The 27,687-nt window shown below is 36.3% G+C and overlaps 1 protein-coding gene across 2 annotated transcripts; it reads right to left on the bottom strand.

The window, feature by feature from the left end:
- Positions 1-8,252: 8,252 nt before the first annotated feature.
- LOC124528935 (cysteine-rich secretory protein 2-like) lies at positions 8,253-27,087 on the bottom strand. 2 transcript variants are annotated; one of them, XM_047102815.1, is made up of 8 exons: positions 27,057-27,087; positions 24,577-24,703; positions 18,406-18,522; positions 17,390-17,477; positions 13,525-13,670; positions 12,786-12,883; positions 10,321-10,409; positions 8,253-8,380 (listed from the first exon to the last, which is right to left on the bottom strand). In XM_047102815.1, exons 2-8 carry the CDS (start codon positions 24,643-24,645, stop codon positions 8,253-8,255), a joined length of 735 nt encoding a protein of 244 aa, XP_046958771.1. In that variant the 5' UTR covers positions 24,646-24,703; positions 27,057-27,087. The 2 variants fall into 2 exon arrangements, with proteins under 2 accessions (XP_046958771.1, XP_046958772.1); XM_047102816.1 differs by having other exon boundaries at positions 24,577-24,647.
- Between the last annotated feature and the right edge of the window lie 600 nt (positions 27,088-27,687).

Below are 27,687 nucleotides of genomic sequence, written 5' to 3'. Positions count from 1 at the left end.
GGTCATAGGTAGTTCTATTTTTAATTTTTTGAGGAACCTCCATACTGTTTTCCAGACTGGCTGCACCATTTTTCATTCCCACCAACAGTGCACAAGAGTTTCCCTTTCTTCACATCCTCACCAACATCTGTTGTTGCCTGAGTTGTTAATGTTAGCCATTCTGACAGGTGTCAGGTGATATCTCATTGTAGTTTTGATTTGTGTTTCCCTGATGATGAGTGACATTGAGCATCTTTTCATGTGTCGGTTGGCCATCTGGATGTCTTCTTTGGAGAAGTGTCTATTCATGTCTTTTGCCCATTTCTTCACTGGATTATTTGGTTTTTGGGTGTTGAGTTTGGTAAGTTCTTTAATAGATTTTGGATATTAACCCTTTATCTCATATGTCGTTTGCAAATATCTTCTCCCATTCTGTCAGTTGCCTTTTAGTTTTGCTGATTGTTTCCTTTGCTGTGCATAAACTTTTTTTTTTTTTTAATGAGGTCCCAGTAGTTCATTTTTGCTTTTGTTTCCCTTGCCTCCAGAGACGTGTTGAGTAAGAAGTTGCCGCAGCCAAGATCAGAGGCCTGCTTTCTCCTCGAGGATTTTGATGGCTTCCTGTCTTACATTTAGGTCTTTCATACATTTTGAGTTTATTTTTGTGTATGGTGTAAGAAAGTGCTCCAGGTTCATTCTGCTCCAGTTTTCCCAACACCATTTGTTAAAGAGACTGTCTTTATTCCATTGGATATTCTTTCCTGCTTTGTCAAAGATTACTTGGCCATACATTTGTGGGTCCATTTCAGGGTTTTCTATTCTTGATGATTACAGCTTTATAATACATCTTGAAGTCTGAGATTGTGATGCCTCCAGCTTTGGTTTTCTTTTTCAGGTTTGCTTTGGCTATTTGGGGTCTTTCTAGTTCCATACAAATTTTAGGATTCTTTGTTCTAACTCTGTGAAGAATGCTGGTGTTATCTCTATAGGGATTGTATTAAATATGTGCATTGCTTTGATTAGTATCAACATTTTAACAATATTTCTTCTTCCAATCCAAAAACATGGAATCTTTTTCCATTTTTTTGTGTCTTCTTCAATTTCTTTCATAAGCAGTCTATAGTTTTCAGTGTATAGATTTCTCAATTCTGTTAGGTTTATTCCTAGGTATTTTATGGTTTTTGGTGCAATTGTAACTGGGATCGATTCCTTGATTTTTCTTTCTGTTGCTTCACTGTTGGTGTATAGAAATGCAATCAACTTCTGTGCATTGATTTTATATTCTGCTAAGTTGCTGAATTCCTGGGTCAGTTCTAGCAGTTTTTTTTTTGGTGGAATATTTTGGGTTTTCCATATAGAGTATCATGTTGTACGCGAGGAGTGAAAGTTTGACTTCCTCCTTCCCAATTTGGATGTCTTTTATTCCTTTGTGTTGTCTGATTGCCGAGGCTAGGACTTCCAATATTATGTTGAATAACTTGGAGAGAGTGGACATCCCTGTCATGTTCCTGACCTTAGGGGGAAAGCTCTCAGTTTTTCCCCGTTGAGGATGATATTACCAGTGGGTCTTTCATATATGGCTTTTATGATCTTTTATGATCTTATGATTTTTATATCCCTACTTTCTTGAGTTTTTTTTTTTTTTTCACCAAGAAAAAAAAAGTATTTTGTCAAATGCTTTCTCTGCATCTGTTGAGAGGATCATGTGGTTCTGGTCCTTTTATTAATGTGATGTATCACATTGATTGATTTACAGATATTAAACCAGCCTTGCGTCCCAGGTATAAATCCCATTTGATCGTGGTGAATAATTCTTTTAACGTATTGCTGGATCCGGTTGGGTATTATCTTGTTGAGAATTTTTGTGTCCATGTTCATCAGGGAAATTGGTCTGTAGTTCTCCTTTTTAGTGGGGTCTTTGTAGAGTTTTGGAATCAAAGTAATGTTGGTCTCATAGAATGAGTTTGGAAGTTTTCCTTCCATTTCTATTTTTTTGGAACAGCTTCAAAAGAAGAGGTATTAACTCCTCTTTAATGTTTGGTAGAATTCCCCTGGAAAGCCATCTGCCCTAGACTCTTATATTTTTGGGAGGTTTTTGATTACTAGTTCAATTTCTTTACCGGTTATGGGTCTGTTCAAATTTTCTATTTCTTCCTGTTTTGGTTTTGGTAGTTTATATGTTTCTAAAAATCTGTCCATTTTTTCCAGATTGTCCTTTTTTTTTTCCTATAATTGCTCATAATGTTGTCTTATTATTGCTTGTATTTCTGCAGTGTTGGTTGTGATCTCTCCTCTTTCATTCTTGATTTTATTTATTTGGGTCCTTTTCTTTTTCTTTTTGATCGGACTGGCTAGGGGGTTATCGATTTTGTTAATCTTTCAAAGAACCAGTTCCTGATTTCATTGATCTGTTCAAATGTTGCTTTTTTTTTATAGCATTGATTTCTGCTTTAATATTTATTATTTCCTGCCTTCTTCTGTTTTTGGATTTTATTTGCTGTTCTTTTTCCAGCTCTCTTAGGTGTAACATTAGGTTGTGTATCTGAGACCTTTCTTCCTTCTTTAGGAAGGCTTGGATTGCTATATACTTTCCTCTTATGACCACCTTTGCTGTATCCCAGAGGTTTTGGGTTGTGGTGTTATCACTTTCATTGGCTTCCATGTACTTTTTAATTTCCTCTTTAACTTCTTGGTTAACCCATTCGTTATTTTAGTAGGATGTTCTTTATTCTCCAAATATTTAATGTCTTTCCAAATTTTTTCTTGTGGTTGATTTCGAGTTTCATAGTGTCATGCTCTGAAAATATGCACGGTGTGATCTTGATATTTTTCTCCTTGTTGAGAGCTGACTTGTGTCCCCATATGTGATCTATTCTGGATAATGTTCCAGGTGCACTTGAGGGGAATGTGTATTCTGCTTTAGAATGAAATTTTCTGAATATATCTGTTAAGTCCATCCAGTCCAGTGTCATTTAAAGCCATTGGTTCCTTAAAACAGTTTAATTTTTTTTATTATTTTTAAAAATTTTATGTTAATTCTAGTTAGTTAACATAGAGTGTTATATTAGTTTCAGGTATGCAGTAGCATGATTCAACACTACCATGTAACACCTAGTGCTAATCACAAGTGCACTCCTTAATCACCATCACCTATTTCACCCATCCCCCCAGCCCCATCCCCAAACCATCAGTGTAACATTTTTGTTTTGTTTTTTAATTATACTCAGTGAGTTCAGTTTTATGCCTTTGGGAAATTTTTCATTTAAATAACTGTACTAAATCAGATAAAATATTTTATATATTTATATATTTTGCATATTTAATCCATTTTTGTACTTCCAATATTCTCATTATACGCCTACATAGTCCATGAATTTCCACAAAATTCATAAGTAAACTTAAAATTTAACACTCATCTTTCACCCTCATTCTCAATTATCTCAGTTTTAGTATCTGGTAGGATGACAATATAGGTAGCTAGAGTCTGCATGGAGTATACGCATCCTGCATAGGAAGTTATGAAGCCTAGTACTGCTTCTTAAGTGTCCAAAGACAAAATGATAATTTTTATTATTTATTTATTTATTTATTTATCTATTTATTTATTTTTAAGTTTATTTATTTTGAGAGAGAGAGAGAGAGAGAAGGAGAGAGACAGCAGGGGAAGGATGGAGAGAGAGATACAGAGAGAGAATCCCAAGAGAATCCCAAGAGAGAGAATCCCACACAAGGCTTAAACACACGAACCAAATCATGAGATCATGACTTGAGCTGAAGTCGAGTCGGACGCTTAACCAGCTGAGCCACCCAGGCTCCCCAGAATGATATTTAAATAGGTCTCCTCTTCTCTCTCTCTCTTTTTGTTACATGCTCCTGCTTGTATTCTTTATGACACTTGTAGTGTACAATATATGATTGACTTGTTGGCCTATTCACTGATATAATTTATTTATGGTACAAACAGTTGTTGAGGGCCTATGTGTGAAACACTCTGGTGAGTGCTGGAAATACAGCTGTGAAAAAAACAAGAGAGGCAAGGTCCCACTAGAATGTGAACTTCCTGAAGACAAGGCCTGGAGCCTGGGTTGGCCAGGCTGACAGGGAACCTGGTACCAAGGGTGGTGCTCCAACCTCAGGAGAAGCTGCTGCTTGGATAAGCTGGGAGGCTAAATTCATGGGATCACCCTGGAAGTTTGGTGACATGGGAGCTGCTTAAGGTTGAAGGAGCCTGTCAGGATTCTGGGGCCACAGGAGCTGCCTGGAGCTGTGGAAGCCAACATAATCCAGGGTAGATCAGCAGACGAGGTTCATGAGGCCCACTGGGATCTTGGACCCAAGTAAGCTGTCTGAAGCATTAGAGATCTACCTGGGGCCTCTAGAGCCAGTAGCACTGGGGTGAGCTGGGGGCTGGATTTGCAAGTCTGCAGGGAGCCTCTGAGGGCTGCAGGAAGTTGTCTGGTGCTGAGGTAGGCCAGCTCTGAGGTCTGTGGTGAAGTCAGGTGCTCACTGCACTCTACTTCCCCATAGTCCACACTGGGTTGCTTAGGTCTGGGGTAGGTGAAGGATCAGGTGAGTGTGAATCTTTTCTTGTTTCTGTGCTTCACCCAATTGCTGTATCCCTCACCTAGAATCCCTGGCTCTTGTGAAGGTATTTTTGTGAATGATGTTTTTGGGTGGGGGATAAGTGCTAGAAATTCCTATGCTGCCATTTGCTGACATCACCCTGCAACCAATTCTATGACATTTTTTTAAAATTTTAATTAATTAATTAATTTTATTTATTTTGAGAGAGAGAGAGAGAGAGGGAAAACAGGGGAGTAGCATATATATATATATATATATATATAGAGAGAGAGAGAGAGAGAGAGAGAGAGAATCCTAAGCAAGCTTCATGCTCTCAGCCCAGAGCCCAACATGGGGCTTGACCTCACAAACTCATGAGATCATGACCTGAGCCGAGACCAAGAGTCAGATGCTTAACTGACTGAGCCACCCAGGCACCCCAACACTATGACATTTTATTTAAAAAATGTTTCTTAATGTTTATTTATGAGAGAGAGAGAAAAAGAGAGAATGAGTGGGGGAGGGGCAGAGAGAGAGGGAGACAGAATCTGAAAGCAAGTTCCAGGCTCTGAGCTGTCACCACAGAGCCTGATCAGGGCTTGAACTCATGAGCTCATGACCTGAACCTAAGTCAGACACTTAGCCAACCGAGCCACCCACGCTCCCCAACACGGTGACATTTTAAATGCTTACCTATATCATTAAATTTTTACCAAATATCCTTATGAGAAACATAGAATTATTATAGTCATTTTACAAAAGAGGAACTTTAAGTCTGATCTGCTTTGTCACTATAGTTTGCATTTTCTAGTTTCATATAAATAGAATCACACAGTATGTACACTTCTATGTCTTCTTTCACTCAGACTACTTTGAGACTCATCCGAGTTGTTGGTTAATCCATTTACATGTTAGTGGGCATTTGGATTGTTTCTAACTTTTTGCTATTACAAGTAGACCTGCTATGGATGCTCAAGGACAGGTCTTGAAGAGATCTATGTTTTCTTTTCTCATGGGCACATAGAAATGGAAAGGCTAGAGCGTATGGTAGGTATATAGCTTTTTAAGAACCTGAATACATGTTTTCTAAAGTAATTGCACCATTTTATATCCTCAGGAGGAGTATATGAAGGATCCAGGTCCCCTACAACTTCACCAGCACTTTGTATAGTGAGTGTTTTTCATTTTATTTGGTCTGATACTTGGGTAGTGGTCTCTCATAGTGGTTTTAATTTGCATTTTTTAACAAGTGGTGATGTTGACCATCTTTTCATATTCTTATTTGCCATCTGTACATGTTTTTTGATGAAGTGTTTGTTCACATCTTTGGCCCATTTTTATTGGGTTGCCTGTGTTCATCAGTACTGAGTTTTTTTTTTTTAATTTTTTTTTTTAACGTTTATTTATTTTTGAGACAGAGAGAGACAGAGCATGAACGGGGGAGGGGCAGAGAGAGAGGGAGACACAGAATCGGAAGCAGGCTCCAGGCTCTGAGCCATCAGCCCAGAGCCCGACGCGGGGCTCGAACTCACGGACCGCGAGATCGTGACCTGAGCCGAAGTCGGACGCTTCACCGACTGAGCCACCCAGGCGCCCCAGTACTGAGTTTTGAGAGTCATCATATATTCCTGATACAAGTCCTTTCTCAGATGGATGGTTTGTAAACAATTTCTCATGGCCTATGACTGGTCCTTTCATTCTCTTATGAGTGTTTTTGAAGAAAATAATTTTTTCATTTTGATGAAGCCCAATTTATCAGTTTTTACTTTTATAGATGACTTTGTATATAAGAAATATTTGCCTAACCAGAAGTCACAAATATTTTCTCTTACATCTTCTAAACATTTTCTAATTTCTTTATTTGGGTCTATGATAAATTTTTGTATACAGTGCAAAGTATGGATCAAACTCATTTTTTTAAACATACGGATGTCAATTTTCCCACCACCACTTATTGATAAAACTCTTCTTTCTCCATTGAGTTTCCTCTCTACCACTGCCAAAAATCCACTGTCCCCATACAGCTGACCCTTGAACAACATAGGTTTGAACTGTATGAGTCCATTTATACATGGATTTTTTTGGATAAATACATTTAGGGTACTGCAGAGTAAAGTACTGTACAGAAATTATTTTAATAATATTTTTTCTAGCTTACTCTATTGTAAGAACACAGTGTACAATACATATAACATACCAAAAATGTGTTAATTAGCTATTTATGTTCTCAGTAAGGCTTCTGTTCAACAGTAAGCTATTAGTAGTTAAGTTATTGGAGAGTCAAGAGTTATACACAGATTTTCGACTGTGTAGAGTATCAGTCCCCCAACCCCTGTGTTTCAAAAGTCAACTGTATATGTAGGTATATTTCCCAGTTGGTGATTATGTGTGTCATTGCTTCTATCCATAAGACAGTTTTACTCCTTCATTTCTAATTAGATGTTTTTTTTTGTCTTATCTGATTCACTGGCCAGAACTAGTATAATGCTTAGTGATGAGAGTGACATCTTTGCCTATTTTCTGAACTTAGGGGGAAAAATTCAGTCTTTCACCATTAAATACAGTGTTAGCTATACATTTGTTTATAGCTTTTCTTTATCAAGCTGAGAAACTTCCCTTCTTGTTTTGCTGAGAGTTTCATCAGGATTGGATACTAGATTTCATAAAATGCTTATTCTTTCTTTTAAAGTTTACTTATTTATTTTGAGAGAGAGAGAGAGAGCAGGAGGGAGAGAGAGAATCCTAAGAAGCTCCACTCTAGCAGTGCAGAGCCTGATATGGGGCTCGAAACACAAACTGTGAGATCATGACCTGAGCCAAAACCAAGAGTCAGAGCCTTAACCAACTGAGCCACCCAGGCACCTCAGCCTCCTTAACCATTTTTAGATTTCTTGTGTATGTTTTCTCACCTATAAAATGGGTCTACTTCACCATGTTTTTGTCATCAATATTAAATGAGAATGTATGCAAACTTATAAATGATAAATCTCTCTGAAATATTTTTTTTTCTTGGAAGGCTATCTTTGTATATGCTCTCAGATAATGTTTTCTTTTAACTTATCAACTAAATCTGTAGGGAGATCAAAATATCAAAGAATAAGTAAGAACAGAGCTGATTTCCACTTTTGTTAAAATTTTATAGGCAAATATTTTGGAAATTTTGCACTGTATAATCATTTATCTGGGCTGAGTCTAGCTGGGGTGAACTATGAATACTCAAAAATATTGTGCAAGAGTCATTTTTTTATTCTAAAACGTGATTACTTTTGTTTAAAGAGGAAGCCATAAGACAAAGGTACATGTCAATCTTTGAATTTTAAACTTTATTCAAGAAAAAATTCATGTAGTAGGAATGACAGTGATGTTATAGTTTTTTTTTTTTTTTGCATGATGTTTCAAGAAACGTACTTCTCCATTCTGATCCCTTTCAGTGACCAAAAGTCTATGATTATACAACTTTCAAAATTCTCAACTTGATTCAATTCATTAAGTTTAAAGTACCAAATTGCTATCAAAGTCCGAAGTTGTCATCATAGACTATGCTGCTTTTGTAAATCACTGTATGAAAGAGATTTCTATAAAGATCCAGGAGAAAAAAATGCATTACTGTGTGGAACCATATTTGTAACTAACATGCCTAAAATCCCCTGCGATATGTATTAACTAAATGATGCAGCCCTCTTCACTTAGTTTTGCAATGCATACTGGGCGTCTCAGTAAATTTTGTTTTCACACAGGCAAGTAGCCTTGCACTTTTCCTGAAGCAATTCATGTCCACAGCCGGCTGTTGTCTTCAAGGAATCACAGTTACTAAGGAGATCTTCATACTCGCAACTATTGGCTGTGACAAAAACAAATTATTTACCTCATTATCATATTCCTTAGTAGCAGCAAAACAATCCACACATTCAAAGTGCATGAGATGGGTAGGAGACTGGACAAAACAAGTCAACATCACTTACACAATGATGGGCTTTTCCTTTCTTAAGGGACATATCAGGTGCCTTAGTCAAGCTCATTGATCAATCTAACACTTTTTTATTTTGAATTTGGTCATGTTTCTAAATGAATTGACCTACTTTTCTCCCTTAGCCAAAAGAGTAAAATGAATATAAATAAATCTCTCTACACCTGCAGTCTAATGTAGGGGCCACTAGTCACATGTAGCTATTGAAATTTAAATTATTCTAAACTAAAGTAAAAAATTTAGTCCCTTAATCTTACTAGCCACATTTCAAGTGTTCAAAGGTCACATGTGACTAATGGCTACTTGTAAGACATATGCTGATAGAGAATATTTCCTTCATTTCATACTCTTCAATAGCACTGTTTCAGACTCCAAAGCTTTCTTTCTGGAGAAACAGATATCTATGGGAAGATAAAGATGCAAAACAATGATAATATGCACTTTTTCCTTCTGGTATTTCTTGGATCCTCCCCAAACTCAATAAATTTCAAGCTACTCATCATACTGCTCACAAGGTTGACAATTCTTGGGTATGGTCTCCTTGTACCCCTCCCACAATCTCAGACAAATGGCTCTCTGACTACTCAGTAATTTAGGCCGAGACTGGATCAGTCAGAACTTCATCTTTCCTACTTCAGACCAGCATTCAACCAGGACGGGTAACAAACCCTGGCTATTCTATTCCTTGTTTTCCAACCCTGTCCAATTATCTCATTCATTTTGTCAGTAATGCAGTAAAGACATCTTTTTTTTTTTTTTTTTTTTAACCCATAGTTTTCAACAATTTTCTAGCTGGCTTCCATCCAATTGTTTCTACATATTATTGTTAGGAAGCTCTTTATAAAACATGGTTCTGGCCCTGTCACTCTTCTGTTTAAAACCTTTCAGTTGAGTGCTTATTGATAACAGGATAAATTCCATGCTTCTTAGCAAATAGCATTCAGAAGAGTTGTTAATATGTAACCCTTTTTTCTTCATTAGTTGATTTATAGCTTTAATTCAATCAATATTATGAATTATACCTATATAATTCAGTCAGTAAGAATGCTAACTAAAGGTGAATGTACTTGAAAGGTAAAAATCTCAACAAATGATATTTATTCAACTCTTATTCATAATAATTTTAATCCAAGCATCCCAACTATAAAGAGCTAACAGCTATTTTTACTTCATTACAACTTTAGAAATCATATATATGATATTTTTTTAAATTCTCTCCTGTTGCAACAATATTTTTGTGGGTCTACAAGTCAGTGCTACATACAGATTTGATTTTGCCATTAAAAATATGCAGTGAACTACTATCAAAACACAGGGAGAGTAATTATTAAGTTAAACACTGTGATTTCAATTATACTACAGGAAAAAGAGGAAATCAGCATGATGAACTCATTAGCACACAAAAAATAATATTTCATTTGTCTGTCTAGATTGAGCTATAATGTGATCTTACACCCATAGATTTACATTTCAAAATAAGACTTTCGGTATAAAGATACTAACTTTGAGGAAATGAACTATTTACCAGAAATATGTATAGTTAATATTAATGAGCTTTGCATAGTCACAAAAACACATTGATGGTAGATCTTTCATTATCTTACATGTGGTAATATTTTCACTGCAAGTAATGTGTAGGTTACTAAATAAACTGTGTAAAATATTTACATAAACACAGTCTGTTAAGTAACATATTTGTCTTTTGCATAAGGATACTATTTAAATTGGTTCCTTTAGGAGATTTCTTAACCCATAAAAATAAAATAAAACATCAACTGTTTCTTATAATAGCAAGGTAATCACTTCAAACTTACTGCATAGTCCATCCTCACAGTTACCAGGGCAACTGGCACAAGGTGTTCCTTGCTGGTAAGGGGTATTCTTTTTACTCACATTGTTACCGCTGGAATTTAAAATACATAATGTCAAATAACTTCACTTTACAGATTAGTTTATACTCCCCCAAAGCAGTATAAATTACCAAATATGCATGACTATTAAATGCCTTTAGGTATGTTAACAAAACTGAAAAAATATAATTCCCAGTGAGTAATTCAGGTAACATTCAAATTAAGAAAATACTTCACATATTGACCCATGTCCTTGACTATAATTTTTCAATCTGAGCAACTAAATCACATTAATGGGAGTGTAAAGTTTTTAGAGTATATTTCAATGTGGCAACACTTTTCATCTCCCACTAGACATGGTCAAATTTGTTAAGACAGTACCCCCAATGTGAGTGCTAGGGAATACAGCATATCCGCCAAGAGAGACAAAAGAGCCTCTGGAACATAGGGATTATAGTTTGGAAAAGAATATTTAATATTACAATATCATTTTTATTTGAAACATAATAAAATACCAAATTTCATATATATATATATATATATATATATATATATATACACACACACACACACACAGACAGACACACATATATATACATTTTACTTTTAGAATGAGAGTAGTAATATTTAAGTAGTTAGTGGTGTGTGTGCTTGTCAGACAGGGAAGGAAAAGAAGGTTTGTGAATTTCTAGAGGCAGTATGTGAAAGATTTTTATTTACTAAAAAGGGAACGTTAATTAAAAAAAAGTTTTGAGAAGCATGAATATCCAGAGTGTAATCACATTATAGTGACTAACTTATAACTCGCTTGTGATCATTACCTATTGGCCATTTAATTCATTTGAAATACAAGGGAGTCCAAATATCAATAGTGTCAAGTGGGACAAAGACACAAGGCCATGCATTTGAATCTCAGGCCCTACACAGGATATATCTGAATGTGTGTGAGCCCCTGGAAAAATGTGAACTAGACACAAACATGTTCCGAAAGTGCTCTCACCCCTGCTTCCCCTCATTATTCACTCCAACTCTCACTTCAGATACCTGGCGTCAGACCCTCCTCTCTTATAGCCAGACAGTGAATTTGGATGCATTCTCCTAAGAACTTTTCAATTCTTTCTACTAAACCCTCATAGGTGCTTGCAGGAAGATGGCATTGGAAGTCATACTTCTCAAACGGGAGATCCATATACTTGGGTTATCAACAGTCTCAAAATAAAACCCGAAGGAAGCTTGGTTTTAGGGGTCTCCTGTCCCTGGTGGCAAGGAATTTCAAACATTTAAAGAAATTAAGGTTAACAGATATGCTGAGATTAGATCTTCAGTATATCCACAGAATTTATTTTGGGTAAGTTCAAACATAATCTTTGATGAAAGAACACATTTCCTGCTGCAAGTCAGGACCTTAAAGAATGGTTCATTATGGAGATTTTGTGCAAACTTCTGAAAAACAAGGATTAAGGATGTTCTTCTCTCCTGGACTCCGAAATACATTAAAGATCTCTTGAAAACACCTTTGAGAGCCAATGAATGAGTCATCTGTGATGGTAATAACACAGGCAGCATTTTAGATAAGCAGGGGTGGGAACATTTTAGCAGAAAGAGCTGAAATCACAATCAGCCATTCCCAGTTTCCCAGTCCACTACCATCCATTGCTTAGCCATCAGGCTGCCACCTTCCTAGAGTATGAAGTTAGTGAGAACTAATGACATCAAATCTACAGAAATGCACACTACCCACGCTTTCCCTCATTATAGCTGTGAGCCTAAGGGAAAGGTCACTGAGAGAAAAGATGTCACATTAAGGAAAGAGAGTTTCAGATTTTACACTTGGAATTTAGAATGTGGTCTCTTCTCTGATAATTGAATGTATCACGACTTAAAAGGCATTTCTAAAGATTTATCCCTTTTGGATAGGCCTAGAGGGTATTATGCTAAGTGAAATAAGTTAGACAGAGAAAGACAGATAGCACACGATTCACTTATATGGGGATTCTAAAAAACAAATCAGGCAAATAAGCAAAAAGCAGAAACAGACCATAGGTATAAGGGGGTGGGGGATGGGTAAAATGGGTAAAGAGGAGTGGGAGGTATGAACTTCCAGTTATGGAATAAATAAGTGATGGGGATAGAAGGTACAGCATAGGGACTATAGTCAATTGTATTGTAATAGCATGTAATAGCATGGTGACTGATGATAGCTACACTTGTGAGCATGGCATAAGGTATAGACTTGTCACTATGTTATATACCTAAAACTAATATGACATTGTGGATCAACTATGCATGAATTTTAAAAAATGAAAAAAAATTCCTTCCTTCCCTTTACTGAAATGTGTTTTATATCCCAGTTTGTTTATTCCATAAGAATTTCAAAATATTAAACTGCACATAGGATTATTGTGTTAAACTCTAAAGTATATACTTACGCAGGACAATATTGGCAAACATAGTAGTATTTTAAATTTTCTTGATTGGGACAATAGGCAATTCCACATCCAACGTGGAAAGAGGAATACCAGACAAGCTACAAATCCAAAAAGGAATATGGGAGAGTACATTAAAGAAGATAGAAAATATTGAAAAAATAATAACAAATGTAAAACTGAAAACATGGTACTATTATAGTTTGTAGCCAAATACCTTATGGAAATATTTAGTTCAATTATTGAAACCAAGTCACAAATTTTAAAATATTAAATTTTAACATGCATTCACTATTTTATCCAATCCTAATTTAGAAAAAGAATGGAGTATGCTTTCTTACCAAGAGTTTTGCAAACTATGGGGGAAAAAGACAGCTCTAGATGAAGTACCAGCTAATGCTAGGACTATTCTATCTAGTCAGGCTCTTACCCAAATTAAATATTGGGCTTGGTCATAATTTAAAATTTATTTAATTATTTTGAGAGAGAGAGAGAGAGAGAGAGAGAGAACACACACAAGTGGGGAAGGGGTAGACAGAGGGAAGAGAGAGAATGCCAAGCAGTCTCCACGCTGTCAGCTCAGAGCCCTACATGGGGCTCGATCTCATGAACCTGAACCGAAATCAAGAGTCAGACACTTAACTGACTGAGCCACCTGGCGCCCCAGGGCTTGGTCATAATTTAAAGATGCTTTCTATATTAGAGCATTTGTGGCAAAAGTGTTTTCATTTGTTTCTCTTACCTGGGTGTAATGTCCAACAACTGAACTGGAACTCTTAGGTCCTACACCATAGACAAAATTATTGCGTTCCTCATACCAGTTTTGGATCGCATTCGACCAGGAAGCAGGGTCACTTGACATATAGAGATTCTCACCACATTTTGTACCTAAAGAGAAACATCATTCATGAGGAAGCAATAAAGTATGCAATGGCAAAAGCAACCAACTATAGGAACACAAGGTTGCCTTTTAAACATAGTGCCTATACTTGCCAACTGTTAATACATAATAAAAGGACTTCTGTCCTTATCAGCTATAAAGTTGAATAGAAGACAGATATGTCTAGCATGCTAAGGCTGGCCTCATCATGTACAACTTTGAGTAGGTTGAGAAGACCGTATGCTTTAAAAATCCTCTGGATTGCCAAAAATGCATTCTTTTTCATGCTAAATTCACATGTGTAATATCTTCTATGCTCTCAGCTTTGTATTGTAAATTTGCAAAAAGCAGTGACCAACTTTTATACTTTTCCTCTTCTTGTTCACCCTCACCAGAGATTTTTCATATACTGGACTCTGAGTAAATGATTATGATTATGATTATGATTATGATTTTGTGTGAACTTGGATAAAAAGATCTAGAAGTGATTTTAAGAGCACCAGTTAAGAGGCAACTGACATCAGGGGGGGATGGAAGTTTTGAAAGTTTTTGGATCCTCCCTTAATCAATGAATCAGAATGTCATAAGGCCAAATCTTCTGAGGAAGATTTGGTAAGAAAAACCTTGCAGGGTGACATCAGCAAGATGGCAGGATAGGAAGCCCGGATTCTCCTTCCCCTAACAAACACACTGATTCAGCAACAATTCCCAAACAAATTGCCCTTGTGAGAATTCCAAAACTAATGGAAAGTCTTCTATACTCTGGAAAAATATGAGCCCAGACTCACTGAAGCCTGTAGGGAAATTGGGACACCCTCTTGCTAGAATATCTACCCTCAGCACAGTGCCTGCCATATGATCAGGAAGAAATCCCATGTCTCCCAGCTTCTCCCAGGGAAGGAAAGAATTGGTTTATGTGTCCAGCCACCCAACCTTTCCCAAAGAAAACTTCCCAGATGGGTGGCTTCTGTCTTGTTAGTCTTGGAGCTCTGGTAGTCAGGCACAGGCTAGCCACCTGGAGGAGAATGGAGATAGTGTCTGGGGCTGGTAGATACCATATCTCCTCTCCCTGGCTCAGCACAGAGCAAACATATGAAAAATGATAGTTCTCAGTTTCCTCCTTGGGAAACAAAGTCTTGACTGGTGTGTCTAATGCCTGAATTTCTCCAAGGCTGCCCAAAGAACTCACATATGGCTTGGTATTCTTGGAGCTCTGACAGGTTTGGCACAGTCACAGTCTTGCCCCCTGGGGACAATAGAGATGGTGGTTTGGATTGGTAGATGCCATGGCTCCTCTTCCTTTCTCAGAAACAGAGCCTGTTTCTCCCAAAGGTGGGAAAGAGTTGGTCTGGGCATCCAGGGCCACAAATTTTCCAGATGCTGCTCAAAGGACTGACTTCTGACTTGCCTCTCTGAGAATGTTAACAGACCTCACATAACAAGATGTGGGGCTCATGAGAATAAAGATTTGCCATAGCTTCCCTCCTTGTTCAGCATAGAGTGAGGAGATAAAAATCACAAGCTTCTAGCCTCTTCCTGGATAGGGAAAGAGTTGGCTGGAATGCCCAAAGATCCTTTGTTTTCAGGGGCCTGCCTGAGGAATTGATATGGATCTTTTCTGACCACAATTTGAATAGACATTCTCCAAAGATATACAAATGACCAACAGGTATATGAAAAGGTGCTCAATGTTGCTAATCAGGGAAATGCAAATCAAAATAATGAGATATCACCTTATATCGATAAGGATGTTTATGATGGGTGGAGAAAGGGCAATGAGTGAAGAATGTGGGGAAATTTGAATGGTGTACACTTTTGGTGGAAATAAAAATGGTATAGGTGCTATGGAAAAAAGTACAGGGGTTCTTCAAAAAATTAAAACTAGAATTACCAAATGATCCAGTAATACCACTTCTGAGTACTTATCCAAAATAACTGGAATCAGGTTCTTAAAGAGATATTAGCATTCTCATGTTCATTGCAGCACCATTCACAATAGCCACCATGTGGAAACAACCTAAAATCCATGGACAGATGAATGGATGAACAAAAAGACACATATACATACAATGGATGTCACTCATCCTTACAAAGGAAGGAAATTCTACATTTGGGTGAGAAAATATAGATGAATCTTGAAAATGTTAACTGAAATAAGCCAGTCATAGACAGACAACTACTACATGATTCCATTTACAAGAAGTACCTAAAATAGTCAAATTCATAGAATCAAAGAGTAGAATAGTGGTAGCCAGGGATGGGGGAAAGGAGAAATGAGAAGTCACCAATCAATGGGCATAAAGTTTCAGATAAATAAGATGAATAATTTCAGATGAATAAATTCTTCTATGCAACATTTTACCTAGACAACAATATTGTATAGTACATTTAACTATTTGTTAAAGGTGTAGGTCTCATGTTAAGTATTCTTACCATTATAAAATTAAAAGAGAGAAAGAAGTGCCTTGCTGCCCAGAAATTTTCTCTATCTTTTCTTTTTTTTTACATTTTGTTTTTACATTTTTACTTATTTTTGAGAGACAGAGAGAGACAGAGCACAAGTGGGGGAGGGGCAGAGAGAGAATGAGACACAGAATCCGAAGCAGGCTCCAGGCTCTGAGGTGTCATCACAGAGCCCAACGCAGGGGTCGAACTCACTAACTGTGAGATCATGACCTGAGCCGAAGTCGGATGCTTAACCGACTGAGTCACCCAGGTGCCCCTTCTCTATCTTTTCAAGATCTCAAATAATATTTACATTTTGGTAGCTTGAAATATAAGGTCTACATACTGCTTAAAGCAAGTATAAGATATTCTTGGCTATCACCTTCAATATGGAAAAAATAAACTAAGACTCTAACCATGTAGATTTGTATCATTAAGAACATTTGTTTTCATCTTCTACTGAAAACCATCATTCTCTTCATAATTTTTAACAGATTAGCATCAACAATATAAGCGATAATTATAATGAAAATACAGGTAAAAATTCATTACTTTCAAACTGAGTTGCCTAAATGTATTATGTTTGATAATGTAAATAATTACTTTATGTAAGATTTATGCATAAAAGTATTTTTCTTTCATAGTTTTTATAACCCTTGATAAGATATTGTATAGTTTTTGAGTATAATATATTATCTATGCAAATAAGCCCACAGTCCATACAAAGTAGTTAGCAAAACTTGAAAACTTAATCAATATATGCAAAGTATTCATCATGATTTTAAAAGCTTTAAGTATTTTCAGAGTAAAATTCAGGGAAAAAATAACAATTTAGTATATTTTATAAATATAAAAGAAGAGATATCAAAATGCCAAACACTTACACAATATCACAAAAATGGCAGTGGATTAGAAATCAATAAGCCTGGCTATACAACTTCAGAATGTGCTCTTAGGTCATTTCTCCCATGTCCCTAATCTTTAAAGTTAGAGAAATGATGACTGTTGACTGTTGACTCATGAGCTGGTTAAGAGGGACAAATGAAGTGTTCCTTCAGAAATTATTTGCATAATGTAAAAAATCAAAAGCACAAAATGGTACTTATAAGGATGTCTCCCTATACAGATACTTTGATTTTAAGAAGAGCAGTATAAGCAACATTTATTTAGTAGATCTTCTTACAAGGTCCCAGAATGTTCCATTCTATTTGATGTTCCATAATATTTTGCAATATTATTTTATTTGTTCACTTATTTAACAGATATTTGCTCATTTACGTACTGGTTTTTCGGTCTTCTGCATTGCTGTGTTCTAAAGTGCACTTGTTTGCCCATTTTTGGGCATTTGCTGCTGTTTCTCTGTTCCATTCCTAAATGTCACAAGAAAAAAATACACTTAGAGATTCAACTCCAAAGAAGCATATGCTTTATAACATACTTGGTCAGTTGATTTGCACTACTTTAAACTTCTCTAGGTATATTATCTAATTGTCAGTGGTATCAGAAGACCTATTTGTTAGGGGTGTGTGTGTGTGTGTGTGTGTGTGTGTGTGTGTGTGTATCTGCTCCAGTGCCAATTTCTACATGAAAAGTTCATAAATGAAGTGTCTACTGAGAGAAATATCTAATAAAATAATATCTGGCAATTTATGATTGTACAGGAACCACACATAGGATTTTTAGTAATGGGGCTACTCTAAATACTCAACATGTGAAGTCTTGAATTATATTTCCTTAGTAATGAATAGGCCTAGATTGTTCCCAATTTCAGTCATAGCCCATTACATTCAAATGAGAGATATCTAGCTTTTTTGGACGATTCCCTGGAAAGCGGCTGTTATCTACCCTAAATGGCACTGATTTTGAAGGAAAGGGGACTCCGAGGGGGTGCCTGGCTGGCTCAGTTGGTAGAGCATATGACTCTTGATCTTGGAGTCCTGAGTTTGAGCCCCACATGGGCACAGAGATTACTTACAAAAAATAAAATATATGAGGGAAAGGGGACTCCATTATCTTAGACTAAAGTGGATAGTGAACAAAATGGCTTCACATTTGAGGTCTGAAGATTTGGCTTCTAATTTTTGCCCTTCCCAACTTAATAAGGCTTATAACGTTGACAAATCATTTAACCATTACAAAGGAAAATTAATTTCTATTTTGCTCATAGTGCAGTTCAAATTAAATAGCAAAACAGACATAAAACTTTGTAAGTCACAAGGTTCTTAAGAAATGCCAGTACCAGCTCCCTGCTCTTACCACCACTGATTGATACCACTAGGCTTTATCACTGCTTCTTACCATCTTCAGCATGTTGCTGGCAGGTGGAGAAACGGATTTCCTTAATTCATTATGTTTATTTACAATCTCTTTTTGGATTTGAGTTTGAGTGGTTAACAAAGCAGTAAAGGATGGATCCTAAAGAAAAATAAAATTAAGGTTATCTTTTTAACATTTGTTAAAATTGCGTATGGTGGGGGCTAAGTTAATTTGAAGGAACAAAGATCACTTTAAAGAGCATTCAGTTCAGGCTCATAGTAGTTGTTAAGAATTGCCAATGGACCTGAGCCAAAGCTATGACAAATAGAAAAGAAGTAACTTGAAGCTTCAAGAATGAGAATAAAATTCATGGCATGATAACTTAAAACCTCCTCTGAGGCCACAGACGCCAATTTCTAGTTTCAAGGAACTCTTAATGTGCTTTTTCTCCTTTAATGGTCCTTCCCAATCCTTTGTTATATCTCTGGTCATTTCCTGGTCTTCATTTACAAAATTATTTAAAAGAGAGATATATTTTGCTCTTTTGAATCACTAAATGTTTGCTAATAAGATTCTTTACATACCTTCTGCCCCATATGGTTTTCTTCACCTTCTCTATGCTTTTTATAGACATATAAGTGATAATATTTTATAACCACAAAGGCACACAATAGGAACATTAAGACACATTCATTCATATTCGATCGGGCTGCAGCAGATAGGATAAGGGTGGAGCTCAAGGTTCATCTTGGAGTTTAAAGGAATCTTAAAATCTGTATTACGGAATGCCAAATGAGTTTTGACCCAGTGTCAGGATTCTCTGGTCTGATGAGTTCTAGTCCTAGCATTCTGTGGTCCTTGGATGTCCTCTTATAAGAGAAGGGTTAAAGAAAGGTGGGGAAACAGCAACGACCAGAGCTTCTCACATTCAGAGATTTTCTGATCAAGAGATAGACACTTTATATGGACACATACCCTCTAATCATTGAAAAGGATGATGGATTTTGTTCTTGGGATTATTTAAGCAAAGTAGCTTATTATATCTTATTTTTTTAATTTACATCCAAGTTAGTTAGCATATAGTGCAACAATAATTTCAGGGGTAGATTCCTTAATCCCCCTTACCCATTTAGCCTATCCCCCCTCCCATAACCCCTCCAGTAACCCTCTGTTTGTTCTCCATATTTAAGTCTCTTATGTTTTGTCTCCCTCCCTGTTTTTATATTATTTTTGCTTCCCTTCCCTTGTGTTCATCTGTTCTGTGTCTTAAAGTCCTCATATGAGTGAGGTCATATGATATTTGTCTTTCTATGACTAATTTTGTTTAGCATAATACCCTCTAGTTCTATCCACGTAGTTGCAAATGGCAAGATTTCATTCTTTTTGATTGCTGAGTAATACTCCATTGTATATATACACCACATCTTCAAAGTAGCTTATTCTAATTGTAAGAGTTGAGTTCAAGAGTAGGGCTCTCACATACCAAGTCTATGAGCATGAATAACAAAGCAAAACAAACACTAAGACCTTTAGAGGTTGTACATTTTAAAACATTTTTTTTAACGTTTATTCATTTTTTGATAGAGAGAGACAGAGCATGAGTGGGGAGGGGCAGAGAAAGAGGGAGACACAGAATCCAAAGCAGACTCCAGGCTCTGAACTGACAGCACAGAGCCCAATGTGGGGCTTGAACTCATGGACCGTGAGATCATGACCTGAGCCGAAGTTGGACGCTCAACCGACTGAGCCACCCAGGTGCCCCAAGAGGTTGTACATTTTTTTAATGTAAAAAATTGGTATATTTTTACCATACAGTAATGATGAAAATTAAACATGGTGATACATGAAGTTGTGTTAATTTAGGGTTATGGTATTGTTAATTTCTTTTTGAGATCACACTGATATGAATTTTAAAAAGTAAATAAGAAAAGATCTTGTGGGGAGAAGACTATCATTTACTTTTTAATTAATTTTTTTTTCAACGTTTTTATTTATTTTTGGGACAGAGAGAGACAGAGCATGAATTGGGGAGGGGCAGAGAGAGAGGGAGACACAGAATCGGAAACAGGCTCCAGGCTCCGAGCCATCTGTCCAGAGCCTGACGCGGGGCTCGAACTCACAGACCGCGAGATCGTGACCTGGCTGAAGTCGGACGCTTAACCGACTGCGCCACCCAGGCGCCCCTATCATTTACTTTTTAAATCATAGACCATGGGTCCATTAGAAAAACAATTCAAGCATAATATGTAATTTTAACTTTTTGGTGGTTACATTTAAAAAAAGTAAAATAAGAAGCAGGTAATATTAATTTCTTTTATATATATTTTTATATCTTATTCACCATGATAAATGTACTCTTTAAATGTTTATTTATTTATTTATTTATTTAGAACATGCAAACAGGGGGAGGGGAGAGAGAGAGAGGGAGAGACAGAATTCGAAGCAAGTTTTGCATTGTCAGCATTGAGCCCAAAGGGGAGCTTTATCTCACAAACTGGGATCATGACCTGAGCTGAAATCAAGCATCAGATGCTTAACTGACTAAACCACCCAACTGGCCCAATAAGTGTACTCTTTAATCCCCATCACCTATTTTCCTCATTTCCTCACCCACCTCCCCTCTGGTAACCATCTGTTCTGTATAGTTAAGAGTCTGTTTCTTGGTTTCTCTCTCTCTCTCTTGCTTGCTCACTCTTTTTTCCTTTGTTCATTTGTTTTGTTTCTTAAATTCCACGTGAGTGAAATCATATGGTATTTGTCTCTCTCCAACTGACTTATTTCACTTAGCATTATACTCCCTAGATCTATCCCTGTTACTGCAAATGGTAAAATTTAATTCTTTTCTTTATGGCTGAATATATATATATATATATATATATATACACACACACACGCACATATATATATATACATATATATATATATGCCATATCTTCTTTATCCATTCATTTATCAGTGGACACTTGGGCTGCTTTCATAGTTTGACTATTGTAAATAATGATATATGCAAGGGTGCATATATATTTTCTAATTAGTGTTTTCATATTCTATGGGTAAATATCCAGTAGTGAAATTACTGAGTCACATGGTAATTCTAATTTTTTGGAAACCTCCATACTGTTTTCCACAGTGTCTGCACCAGTTTGCATTCACACCAACAGTACACAAGGGTTCCTTTTTCTCAAAAACCTCTCCAACACTTGTTTCTTGTGTTTTTTTATTTTAGCCATCCTGACTGGTGTCAGGTGGTATCTCATTGCAGCCTTGATTTGCATTTCTCTGATGATGAGTGATGTTGAACATCTTCTCATGTGTCTGTTGACCATTGGTATGTCTTTTTTAAAGACATGTCTGTTCATGTCTTCTGTCCATTTAAAAAAAATTTTTACTGTTTATTTATTTTTTGAGACAGAGAGAAACTGTGTATGAATGAGGGAGGGGCAGAGAGAGAAGGAGATGCAGGATCAGAAGCAGGCTCCAGGCTTTGAGCTGTCAGCACAGAGCCTGATGCAAGGCTTGAACCCACGAACTGAGAGATCATGCCCTGAGCCGAAGTTGGACACTTAACTGCACCACCCAAGCACTCTTCTTCTGTCCATTTTCAATTGGATTATTATTAAAAATTTTTTTAAACATTTATTCATTTTTGAGTGTGAGAGACACAGAGTGTGAGTTGGGGAGGGGCAGTGAGGGAGACACAGAATCTGAAGCAGACTCCAGGCTCTGAGCTGTCAGCACAGAACCGGAGGCTGGACTCAAACTCAAAGACAGTGAGATCAGGACCTGAGCTGAAGTCAGATGCTTAACCAACTGAGTCACCCAGGCGCCCCTGGATTATTTGTTTTTGGCATGTTGAGTTGTATCAGTTCTTTATATATTTTGGATACTAACCCTTTATCAGATATGCCATTTGCAAATGTCTTCTCCCATTCTCTAGGCTGCCTTTTAGTTGTGTTGATTCCTTCACTGTTCAGAAGCTTTTTGTTTTGATGTAGTCCCAATAGTTTATTTTTGCTTTTACTTTCTTTGCCTCAGGAGACAGATCTAGAAAAGTGTCCCTACAGCTGATGTCAGAGGCATTACCTCCTGTGCTCTCTTGTAGTATTTTTATGGTTTCAGGTGTCACATTTGGGTCCTTAATCCATTTTGAGTTTATAATTTTGTGTATGGTGAAAGAAAGTGGTCCAGTTTCATACTTTTTCATGTGACTGTCCAGTTTTCCCAACAACAGTTGTTGAAGAGACTGTCTTTTTCCCATTGTATATTCATTCCTCCTTTGTTGAAAATTAATTGACCATCAGTTGTGGGTTTATTGCTGGGTTTTCTGTTCTATTCTGTTGATCAATGTGTCTATTGTTATGCCAGTACCATACTGTTTTAATTACTACAGCTTTGTAATGTAACTTAAAGTCTGAAATTGTGATACCTCCAGTTTTGCTTTTCTTTTTCAAGATTGCTTCATTATTTGAGGTCTTTTGTGGTTCCATACAAATTTTAGGGGCCTTGTTCTAGCTCTGTGAAAAATGCTGTTGGTATTTTGATAGGGCTTGCACGAAATCTGTGGATTGCTTTGGGTAATATAGACATTTTAATAATATTTGTTCTTCGAACCCATGAGCATGGAATGTCTTTCCATTTGTTAGTGTCCTCTTGAATTTCTTTCATCAGCATTTTATAGTTTTCAGAGTATGGGTCTTTCATGTCTTTGGCTGAGTTTATTCCTAAATATTTTATTGTTTTTGGTGCAACTGTAAATGAGATTGTTTTTTCAATTTCACGTTCTGATGCTTCATTATTAATGTATAGGAATGCAACAGATTTCTGTATATTGATTTTGTATCTTGTGACTTTCCTGAATTGACCTATCAGTTCTAGTAGTTTTTTGGTGGAGTCTTTCAGGTTTTCTATATATAGTATTCTGTCATGTGCAAATAGTGAGAGTTTTACTTCTTTCTTACCAATTTGGATGCCTTTCATTTCTTTATGTTGTCTAATTTCTGTGGTGAGGACTTGCACTACTATGTGGAATAAAAAGTGGTGATAGAGGGCATTCTTATCTTATTCCTGACCTAAGGGGAAAAGCTCTCATTTTTTCACCATTGAGTATGATGTTGCTGTGAGTTTTCACATAAGGCCTTTATTATCTTGTGTTCTCTCCAGACTTACTTTCCAAAGGCTTTTTATCATGAAAGGATGTTGTACTTTGTCAAATTTTTTTTTAGAATTATTGAAATTATTGTTATTTTTTATCCTTTCTCTTAATCACATGATGATTCACATTGATTGTTTTGCAAATATTGAACCACACTTGCATCCTGGAAATAAATGCTACTTTATTGTGGTGTATGGTTTTTTAATGTATTCACATTATTTTAAATAATAAATTTTATTTGTAATGAGTTGACTAGAAGTCTACAAAAATTGTATGTCTACATCCTAATCCCCAGATTCTGTCCATGTGACCTTATCTAGATAAGAGTCTTTGTAGATATAATTAAGTTTAGGATCTCAATATTAAATCATCCTGGATTATTCAAGATTATTATTATTCAAGTAGGGTCTAAATCGAATGACAAGTACCCTTATAAGAGACACAGAAAGGAGAAGGGAAGGTAGAGAGTAAGTGATATAGCCACAAGCCTAGTAATCCTAGTGACTGGTGGAAGCCACCTGAAGCTAAAAGAAAAACAGACAACAGACTTCCCTCTCGATCCTCCAGAGGGAGTGTGGCCCTGCCGACATCTAAATTTTAAGCTTCAGGTCTCCAGAACTGTGACAGAATAAATTTCTATTGTTCTAAGCCACATAGCTTGCATTTATTTCTTACAACAGCCCTTAGACCTAATACATTATTTAATTATCTAAAATATAATTCCATCGAGTATTGAATATCTAAGTTAGTTATTGAATATATTTTCTCCCCCTCCTCCTCCTTCTTTTTCAGTACTACATCTTTAAAATCTAGTGTGTATTTTATACTTACAGTATATCTTGTTTTGGACAGCCACATTGTGTTCATTAGCCACATATGACTAGTGGCTGCTGTATTGGAGAGCTCAGCCTTAGAATGTCATCTAGATAATTGCGTTAAGGGATCTGAGCTACCAATCAGTACTTTGTGATGTCCACTCTTGCCCCTTCTACTCTCAAGGGACCTAGCCATCCCGAAAGATACCTGGATAGCTTTAGAAAGATTTTACAATTTAACTTTACCTTTGCTTCTGTGGGTAAAGACGGAAGCAGCACAGCAGCCAGAAACAACACTATCGGAAATACAGCCATTGCTGGAAAGTAAATCAAAGAGAGCAAAGTTCTGCATTAAAATATGTAGTACATAGACCTCTGACCATGACGAAAAAACAATGTAATGATCTTGGCTATTTTAATGGAACTGTAATTCCCAAATTCATAAGAAATGTAACAAGATTTCATCTGGTGCAAGCAAAATCATAGTGGAATCAACTTTGTCACTGATAGGGACAATAAAAAATAAATTGAAACACTTGTCTGACGCTCTTGAAGTATACCTATAAAGGTTAGGAATACCTGAGTGTGGTTTTGATTTGTATTTCCCTGATAAGGAGCGACGCTGAACATCTTTTCATGTGCCTGTTGGCCATCTGGATGTCTTCTTTAGAGAAGTGTCTATTCATGTTTTCTGCCCATTTCTTCACTGGGTTATTTGTTTTTCGGGTGTGGAGTTTGGTGAGCTCTTTATAGATTTTAGATACTAGCCCTTTGTCCGATATGTCATTTGCAAATATCTTTTCCCATTCCGTTGGTTGCCTTTTAGTTTTGTTGGTTGCACTCTCAACAATAGCCAAATTATGGAAAGAGCCTAAATGTCCATCAACTGATGAATGGATAAAGAAATTGTGGTTTATATACACAATGGAATACTACGTGGCAATGAGAAAAAATGAAATATGGCCTTTTGTAGCAACGTGGATGGAACTGGAGAGTGTGATGCTAAGTGAAATAAGCCATACAGAGAAAGACAGATACCATATGGTTTCACTCTTATGTGGATCCTGAGAAACTTAACAGGAACCCATGGGGGAGGGGAAGAAAAAAAAAAAAAAAAAAAAAAGGACGTTAGAGTGGGAGAGAGCCAAAGCATAAGAGACTGTTAAAAACTGAGAACAAACTGAGGGTTGATGGGGGGTGGGAGGGAGGGGCGGGTGGGTGATGGGTATTGAGGAGGGCACCTTTTGGGATGAGCACTGGGTGTTGTATGGAAACCAATTTGTCAATAAACTTCATATAAAAAAAAAAATAAAGGTTAGGAATATATCACCATGTTTCTGCTCAGCTCTATTGCTCCATTAAAATCCATTAAAAATATGGAAAACCAGATTTCTTCAGAGTTAATTGATACTGTATTGATTAATAATCCCAATCTTTGTGGAAAGTTTATTTTCAATGTGCACCATCTCTTGGTGTTCTATAAAAACCAGAACTGTTTGTTCTTTTATTGACATATGACTTTAATCAAGATTCTAAGATTACTATTATACAGAAATAAATGTACACTTTATTAGTGGTTATTTCCCCAGCAGAGGGATTAGAAATTATTTTGATTTTATTCCTTATACTTGCCTATATCTCAAATTTCCCTGTATAAAAAAATAAAATACAAATAATATATTGAAAATCTAGCCTGTCCAAATTTGCTGAACTCATGATTTGGTATAAAAGTTGTTTAATGTATTCACTAACTTTTTAAAAGGCATTCAACATTGGGTGGCCCATGTTGTCCTTTCTCAGTATGTCAAAAAAAATTCTTGGTCCTCTAGGCAAAGCGACAAACCCACTAAAGCTTAAATAAGCACTGATCTTCTGGCAGTTAGTCATATAAATTACTAACTTTGTAAACTGAGGGAATGCTACATTGATTGGTGTTCTTCATGTGAGATTGGTACTCCCACATTCTTGAAGAGAAAGAAAACTCTGAACAATTTATCTGTGGTACTTCTCAGGACTTATTGATGGGTAAATAGTAGACAACTGATACCTGTTCCCTGCATTCCCTTTATCCTCAATAATGTGCTCACAAAAAGGAGAGGAGTGAACATTTATTGACAGTGCAATGCAAAACTTGATGTCTAATTTCACTGTCATACCTTGGCTAGTATGACTATATTTTACAGATGAAGAAATTGAAGATTAGGCTAATTTATCTATGCCAATGGTAAGTTCTTAAGTAACTTCAGAAATTAACCTTCAACCAAGTAAGGTCAAAGCCAATGCACATTGACAGGAACATTGTTTTCACCTGAGAAAAGCAATCATTTTGTAGCACACTGGAGGCACTCATCCCTATTTTAACAATACCTGTATTAATACATGACAATGCATGTTCATAGCAAAAATTATCAATATGGAAGTATAAAATATATGGAATTTGCCATATTTACATTTCTTCTAGTTAAGATGGTTCCAGAATAATTTTTTCGAAGTCAAACACGAAAATTCTATTATCTATTTTAAGCTGAAGTGTAAAGAATTAATTTGAGTTTCAACTTGATAAAATGAGTAAAGAGTAAAATTAACTTGATTCTCTTAATAAAAATTTATCCATAATGTTTTGAAAATCATAGATAAATGTATTAAATATATTATTTTTACCACTGGAAAAACAAAGATGACTGACACATAAATGTTCACATTAAAATAAATGAGTTATCACTTACTGTTGGTTCTCAGAGCAGGATGAAGTATTTGCTTTATCTGTAGAAAGAAGGGAGGTGGAGAGGACCTTAGAGCACAATACATGTTACATCTATTTATATTTTAGCAAATTCTGGTTGTGCAAGTAAACCTAAATGAATAGATTTCTGAAACAGAATTTTTCACACCCATATATTCAAATTTCATTGCTAGTTGTCTGGCATTGCTCTTGATATTATTTAGTTTCCATACAGCTTTTAACACAAGTTAATACAGCATGCCTTCCCTCCCTAACCAGCCCCGCCCCCTCTTCTAGATGCTGCTTTTTTGACCTAGTATTTTTATAATAACCACTGATGACTGGTTAATCATTGTGAAGATAACCAGGGTCCTACCTTACAGTTGAACTTCTGTGGCTCAGCTTTTAATTCCCAATTAGCAACTTTCTATGGCTTATTAAACATAGTCTTTAGAAACCATCAGTTCTCAGAAATCCTGAGCGTCAAGGTTCTCTGCTGTAAAATGGGGACGATCACATCAACAGCTTTGCTTTGCAAAGGGTGTGGCACAACATACATAAAGCACCTAACATAGTGTCTGCAATATAATATTCAGTAAATGGAAATTATTAATATTTTTATGATGATCCTTTAC

The sequence above is a fragment of the Lynx rufus genome, unplaced genomic scaffold (assembly GCF_022079265.1).
Source record: "Lynx rufus isolate CCGP_SWC_20201006 ecotype Redwood Valley unplaced genomic scaffold, mLynRuf1.p SCAF_6, whole genome shotgun sequence".
NCBI classification, from domain to species: domain Eukaryota; kingdom Metazoa; phylum Chordata; class Mammalia; order Carnivora; family Felidae; genus Lynx; species Lynx rufus.
This window is presented reverse-complemented; position numbering and strand designations above follow the sequence as displayed.